The sequence below is a fragment of the Morone saxatilis genome, unplaced genomic scaffold (genome assembly GCF_004916995.1).
Source record: "Morone saxatilis isolate NCDOM2014 unplaced genomic scaffold, NCSU_SB_2.0 Contig16, whole genome shotgun sequence".
Classification (NCBI taxonomy): domain Eukaryota; kingdom Metazoa; phylum Chordata; class Actinopteri; family Moronidae; genus Morone; species Morone saxatilis.
The window spans coordinates 22584318-22591723 of record NW_023339718.1 but is presented as its reverse complement, the minus strand read 5'-3'; the positions used below and the strand labels follow the sequence as shown (position 1 = coordinate 22591723).

Sequence of the window (7406 nt, the reverse complement as noted above, 5' to 3'; positions counted from 1 at the left end):
CCCCCCCAATACATCCATGTGTATAATTTTCTTCAAGTTTGACCCCCGTCCTGCATCCAAAAATGCCTACAGGTGAGCAATTAACCCGTTAAAACAAACTTTGATACTTTCTGTGCTCAGTGTAATGTAAGTATATTGAAGAAGCCTAATTTGGTCATCCATGCAGTACAGGAAGGGGTAGTCCAAAAGAAAGGACTGGCAAGGAATATGATATGTCACAATATAGATCCTGCTCCCAAATAATCATGAAATGCATCATGTGCAGAAAAATCTTAATTGCACTTACAACCATTGTTTAGTACTCTAGCTACAGCTGTGTTGAAAACATTCTCTAAGACCTATAAGCAGCTTTTGAACAAACAATGTAGCGGCCTCCATACATATAAAGGAGGCTAGCCAGAATTACTCAGTACACCAAAACTTGGTGCTACAAAATTCTAACCAAAAATCCTAATACCTTGAAACAAACCCTCTTCATGCACAGAGGACAGAGAGCACAGTCACACACAGAACTGCACCCTTGGAGCTAGTAGAGCATCTGGTTTTAGGGCGCTCTCCGGTAGAGCAGCCAAAGAATGTTACTGAGCAGCGAGTGGAAAAACACCAAGATAAGGATCAAACTTTATAAGCACCTTTAAATCCTCAGAGTTGTGATACAACCTAATACAGTTGTGAGGCTACTTTTTAAAAAGATCCCCAATATGTCAGGCTGGATCTTTGGGAAATGTGTATACAAATTATGCATGATATTTCTTTTTGATGCGGTTACAAAAGAATCCCCACAGTGCTGGAATTGAATATTTCACTCAGTTTGCATCATATAGCTTCAGTGAATTGTTGGAACATGCAGCTACAGAACATACCGACACAAAATGTAAAAATAAAAACAAATAGAAGTGGAACACCCTTTCAGGTTGATAAATCACTGCTGTCAGACTCTGACAATGCTGCAAGGTTCTGCTATTTCATCTTGTTCCAGTGTGCCACTGAGCAGAGGTGCAAACACACAAATGGTGGTAAAGTAATAAGGGAGTTAAGAAAAGAGAATCTGTTGTTTTATCATGTATTTTCTAAACACGGGGAACTAAGGGACATCAGATTTTGGAGGTGTCAGTCTTTGCCACGGCCCAAGTGTTCATGGGATGACAGGTATAAACCTCTATATTGGGCACATAATGCAGTTAGACATGATACTTACGAAAATACATCTCTTGCTAAAATCTACCATTTTAAAGCGCTTAGTAAGTCTTTGTGCAACCTCCATGTGCCCTACCCAGCAGTAAACGCACACGTCTTTCAGTGGACCGCACAGACTAGTGCACTATGAGCAGTCAGTGTGAGTTACAGGGGCGATGTCGGGTCCAGCTTATTATAATTCCCCTGAGCTGGAGAGTGAGCTCTCTACCTGGCCACAGTCCATCTCTGTCCTTCCCTCTGGGAGTCTGACCCCGCCTAAGGAGATCACAGCAGAGGTGTGGTATGAGTACTGACTCAGACCTGAACCTGGGGAAAGGTGAAACGTACTGTGTCCTAATGTGGTTACATCAGTGCTATATATAGACTGCTTGTTTCAGAAGTAGTTCTGTTATGCTGCAGTGATGTGTAAATCAAAAAGAATGTGCCGCACATACTTGGACTAAATTGGGTTGAAGGCAAGATTAATTAAGTTAAGTACAATTATTACACTCCCACAGCACAGAATGGCAGAATTGCACCTGCGGGGGTTAAATGTGTTCAGCACAAATGACTCTGTGATTACCCACATGCTGAGATTTCTGGATTTCAAAACTCAATTTTCTAGCCTGCAATGTTTGTTTTATTTATTATTTTGACTTTTTCTGCTGTTCAGAATAAAAGTAGCGCTGCAATCAACCATCCAGCTCTGTAATAACTTGACCTGTAATTGTGGCACTTCCTTTAAGCTAGTCAGTGTCATTTAAACATCAACACCTCGAATTGCAGTCCCTAGAGTCCCCCAAAAAAAACAAACTTTTTCCATAGAGCTGAGGATAAAATTGTTTATCCCCTTAGCAGTATGATGTCACTCGAGGCAATTAAATTTTGATATGTGCCGTAAGCAAGTTGACATTTTGCCCCAACGCTGGCTTAAGAGAAAAGCCTATGGAGTGTCAAAAGCCTAAAACATTGATCCTCTTGATAGCATGAATTTTCTCATAGTATGTCATGGCAGCCTGCCAATGACATATTAACACTTTTAGCCACATTAGCGGCGTGGCTCAAGGGAGGGCATTGTCAGTTGGTCAGGCCACCACTTTGGTCCAGACTAGGGCTGCACAATATGGTAAAAAAACAACAACATTAAAATCATGATGATGTTACATTTTTTAGGTCTCTACCAAACAAACAGGTTTTCTTAAATCTAGAGAACAAGATTTGTAGACCAGAACTGCACTGCGCTGTCATGTGAGTCCAGCTGCCTCGCAAAGTTTCCATCGACAACAAATTTCCCTAGAATTCCCACTAGTTTCTGAAATACTTTGACTTGGACCAAATGGTTGGAACTTTGACGTGAAGTTAATGCAAGATGAAAGGTCAAAGGCTCACATAAATTATAGGGAACGATCCTATGGCACTCGTTAATATCCTTGAATACATAATTCCACAGCAACCCAGTGGCTGCTGCCAAGTCCACAAGTCACTGTGTTTATTGAATCCCTAAAAAAGGTTCAATATTCATGAAGAGCTTTGATACTTCTCTGCTTCTCACCATCCCTCTTACACGATGCAGCTGGCTGACTGTGATCAGAGCTGCTCGCATGTGATTTTCCCCTCAGGATCAGATAGCAGATGCTCTCTCTGTTGTAGCACCATTAGTGTTAGCTTTGTTTTCTGGACCAGTGGTGGCTCACACAGTGCCATGGGAACAAGCTATCATTAGCCCTTGATGCACAGAGGTTGACCCCTATTAGGTCAGTTTGGTTTATTTGTTTGCTCTTAACAGGATCCAAGCTCCCATCCTGAAAGATTAATGGGGAGGCCATTGCCAAGCTCAGAAGGTACACACAGCTATTATAGAGGTCAATACATTTTATTGGCCTTTTTTTCCCCCTTTTCAGCCTGCATAGTTTGCCCAAAGGGAGTATACATGCCTTTCTGCTGCGTTTAAATCCATATCTCAATGATCTTTAACTCAAATTCTATAAATGTACAAGTTTTATTGACAAAGATAAACGTCATGTCGGTGTGTTGCATTCGAACACATCATAGAATACACAAGCCTAGAGTGTGTCTCTTTGCCAAAATGCTAACTCATGTTTACTAAAGTCACAGGGTCCAATGGTGAGAGTTCATATTTTCCTCTGAGCAAGGGAAAAATTGTTTCCTGTGTTTCATAAGTGCTGAATGTTGCTGTGCGCATGTGAATTGTAAACAGAAGCTGATTGTGGATTTATGTGTATAAATAAGTGAGGTTGTGTTTCCTTGTTATAGGATTGACAGTAGTGACCTGCTAGTAAAGGCAGGTAGAAACTAATGGCTGATGTTGCATTAGACACAGGTCACATTCCAGTTGTTAATGTGCTTGAACATAATGGCACCCTGCATAAAATTGCAGGTCAAAGTGTAATGCGTTGACTGACTACAGACTCAACATTCAAGCTGATTTATTTTCATTATCAGATCACAATCTTGTTCAGCCTGTTTACAATTGTTTGGAGCTGTAAAGTAAATGTTTGTTTTGTAGCCTTGCAATAAAAACAGATTTAGAATTGGACAGAACGCCTGCAGTGATTAGTGAAGCAAGGCAGGCACAAACAGCTTTGCAAAAAAGATGAAGATGAGATAAAATGTGATTTTTTTTATTTGGTTTGTTCTGTGCGTGCAATATCTATGATTTTGTGGGATTTTCTTTGAATTGTTTTATGTGAATACTTATATATAAAAGATAGACTAGATATAACAACATCAGTACAAATATAACAGTGTGATGGTTACAGTATAATGTTATTAATTTTCGCCCACCCCTGTCTCGAAGTAGTTATTTATTATGCACTGACGTGGTTGTAACCGAGGGCTTTCTGAAAGAGAGGAAAAGTCACTACTACAACTAAAACATTTGTATTATTATTATAATTATTGAAAGCGGTCATAGTAATTCAAATTGTAAGTAAAGCATACAAAAACATAAAGAATCACAAAAAGAAATTGCGCCAAGCAGCTGTATAACACGGACACAGCTCGTGTACAGAGCTGTAGCTGTACAACCTGTTGAACTTGAAGTTCTGTTTCACTTTACTTGCTTACTTTACTTCCTTCTCTATTAAGACTGTAACTTTTATATTTGCTTGGCCTTTTGATGTCACACTTCTTTTGATCCTCTCTTCTTTGGTCGCCATCAAAGCACCTCCTCCTCCATGTAACCTCGACCTTTTGTATCCTCTGCATCCCGCTCAATCAATTTGTAACATCACTGAACTTGAAGACTCCCGGACACATCTGAGGCCTTTATGAAGGCGGGGAGAGAGACTCGGGTTGTTACAGTAAATATTTAACGCTGTGCCCAGGAGTCAGCGGTAAAGTCTGTCCGTCTACTAACTCATTAACTTCTGGGGTGGGATAGCATGTATTGATAATGATGAAGGAGTCGTTGGTGATGGAGCTGCTGTTGGGACCAGTGGTGGTACCTCAGTGGTTTACGTCAAGAGCGAATGAAAAAAACTAAACAAACCCATCTCCCTCCCTCTCCTCAGGCTAATTTTGGCTGCAAACAGAGATGAGTTCTACAACAGGCCGTCCAAGCCTGCGGACTTCTGGGGGACCAACAGTGAGATCCTCAGCGGTGAGTTATTCCAGCTCACCACTCACCATTTCACTACAGCACAAATACGCATTTTTAAGAAAGTAAGTCAAGTAAATAGCAATGATCTTTATTTAAGCCCTATGATTAATAAAATAACTTTATTTGTATAGCCCTTTTTTTTTTAAAACAATGTTCACAAAGTGCTTTACATACACACAAAAAATAGTAGCAGTAAAGAATAAGATTAAGGCTGGAAGGCTCTTTTGCAAGGGAGACCTGGCCAAAATCGTAACACAAACAACAATTAACTACAGATTAAATGTTTAACTGATGAACTGAGTTTGTTTTAAATCTCGACAAATGAAATCTGTTAGACTTTAAAACATACCTATCTTTGCTCTGTGACTATGTGAAACTGCAGCAGATGTTGGCTTTTATTCAAGGCTAAATGGCTTTCAATAATCAAGGAAAAATTTGTCTCCTACACCCCAGAATCCAATTCTCCTCTACTCCGTCACAGGACATCCCCACCCGCAGTAAACTATATTTAATTGACTGATGTCTAATACACATTATAGCCACGCAGAGGAAATCAATCATCCTTTTTTTTTTGCTGAAGGAGGAAACGCAGAGATAGCCTCGTTGTTCATCCATCTCCTTCTCCCCTCTGTAATAGAGGGGTCAGGACTCCAGTAGTGGGCCCTTAATTGATGGCTGCTTTTATGCGATGTGACAGGAATAAATGGCCCTGCCTTATCTGCAGAGCTAGGGGGGGTACGGAGGCAGGGCCCTGAAGGAGACATAGCATGACGAGAAGGGAAGTAAGCTATAGCTCCCAGTGGGATCAGGCTAGCTTTCCACTCAACCCCCAGAGGAGTAAGACCGTGTGGCTCTCTTGGTCACTGTCAGTGTAAGTGGACCTGTCTTTATTGATCACCAGGAAGTGCAGCAGACTTTGAGTGCCCCACCTTTTTCCATGCTATATGAAGAAGTGGAAGGCAGAAAGAAGACAACGTTAGTGATGGATTGAGTTTATTTCATTACTGCCAAAGCTACACGAGTGTAGTCCGATCAAAGGATGTACTCCTTATACTATACTAGTCTTTAATGTCAGTGACAGTCAGTGGAGGTTACATCATTTTTTCAGTTGTGTATTTGATCAGATGTAGTTCAGTATGTTTTCTTACTGTTTTCTAGACATTTTTCTTTAAACTTGCAGATGGAGGGTCAGCATTGCCAAGGGCATTGTTGTAAGACAAACGTTGTAAAATGGATAAAGAGAGACCTGTGAGATTAAGGTCCATGTTCAGTAATGCTTTATATTTGTTTTACAGGTTTGTAAATGTTCAACAATTAGTAGCTAAAAAAAGCTAATTTAAAGGAATTATTCCTTATGTGTTTATCATTGAAATACTGGTGTTTTTCATAGGTTGGCTTGTTTGCTTGCCTGTTGACTCATTGGCAAATTTCACATTTTTGCATGTTCAGCTGACCTGCTGTGTTCGAGCTAAAGACGGCAGCTATTAATTATAGTTAATCAGTTGGAAGTCTGCCAAGTGAACACTGTCTCGATTTCCCCATAATTACTACCAAATTACATAGTTCATTTCAGGAAACATCATGAAAATTATACTTGTAAATAATTTGTTATCCAATGCACTTCTTAAGGGAGACTGACCTATGTGGAACTGACGGCCCTGAAAACATTGTGGGAAATTGCAGAAACATGGGAAATGCCTTTACTGTATGGATACTAACAGGGTTTAGTATTGTGGGAATTGTTCAGAAGTATGGAGGAGACACTGTTCCACCCTGCAGTGAAGTTAGGATCCCTTATTTTCTTTTTCAGAGTTGTTAGTTATTTTCATCAATATAATAGCACATGCGTTTTATAAACTACTTTTGTGTTAACCAGGCCTGGATCTGGAGTATGGTAAGGAAGGAGGATCATGGCTGGGGATCAGCAAGCGGGGCAAGCTGGCTGCAATCACCAACTACATGGAGGGACGTCCCAACCCTGACGCACAAGGAAGAGGTGAGCCAGCCATGAAAAGTCATGCATACAGCATGTATCTCAAGTCTCTACAGTCTCCCGTGAAGTATCTTGCATGTTGCTTACACATTACGAATCCATTTTAAGGACAACATTGCTCATGACATCTTTTGTGCTTCACATATTCATCTTTTTTTTTATTATGTGTATGTACATATTTTAACGTATTTATTATTAACAACTAGGCTGGGTTTATTGAATGCATAATGACAGAACCATTTCTATTCACCTTTGTCGTTGTGCAGGATTTCTAGTGTCTAACTACCTGATGGACAAGGATCAGGACAGCTACTCCTACCTGAAGAAGGTGTCAACAGAAAGCCACTTGTACAACGGCTTCAACCTCATCACAGCAGAATTCAAGTGAGTGAAAGGTGTGGTCAGGTGAAATCTATCTGAGCGTATGGTCCATCAGCTGATAAAGCTGAGTCAAAGATGTGTTAACAGTGTTAACACTTCCAGTAAAGTAAGTAAGAACTCTCAATGCAATATATTTCTCAACATGACATTTATTCCAGAGAGTAAGGAACAATACGTAATATATTATATGTTGAGACAAGTTCTTTATTGCACTGTGTGGGTGTCATGAAGTAC

At 40.2% G+C, this 7406-nt stretch overlaps 1 protein-coding gene across 2 annotated transcripts in view; it reads left to right on the top strand.

The window, feature by feature from the left end:
• tango2 (transport and golgi organization 2 homolog (Drosophila)) overlaps positions 1-7406 on the top strand; it is a gene marked incomplete in the record, with an annotated part of 18299 nt that overhangs the window by 1165 nt on the left and 9728 nt on the right. For both annotated transcript variants that reach the window (XM_035658343.1, XM_035658344.1), the window contains 4 exon segments: positions 1-72; positions 4710-4798; positions 6675-6794; positions 7058-7175. In XM_035658343.1, the coding sequence (XP_035514236.1) occupies positions 17-72; positions 4710-4798; positions 6675-6794; positions 7058-7175 (383 nt within the window).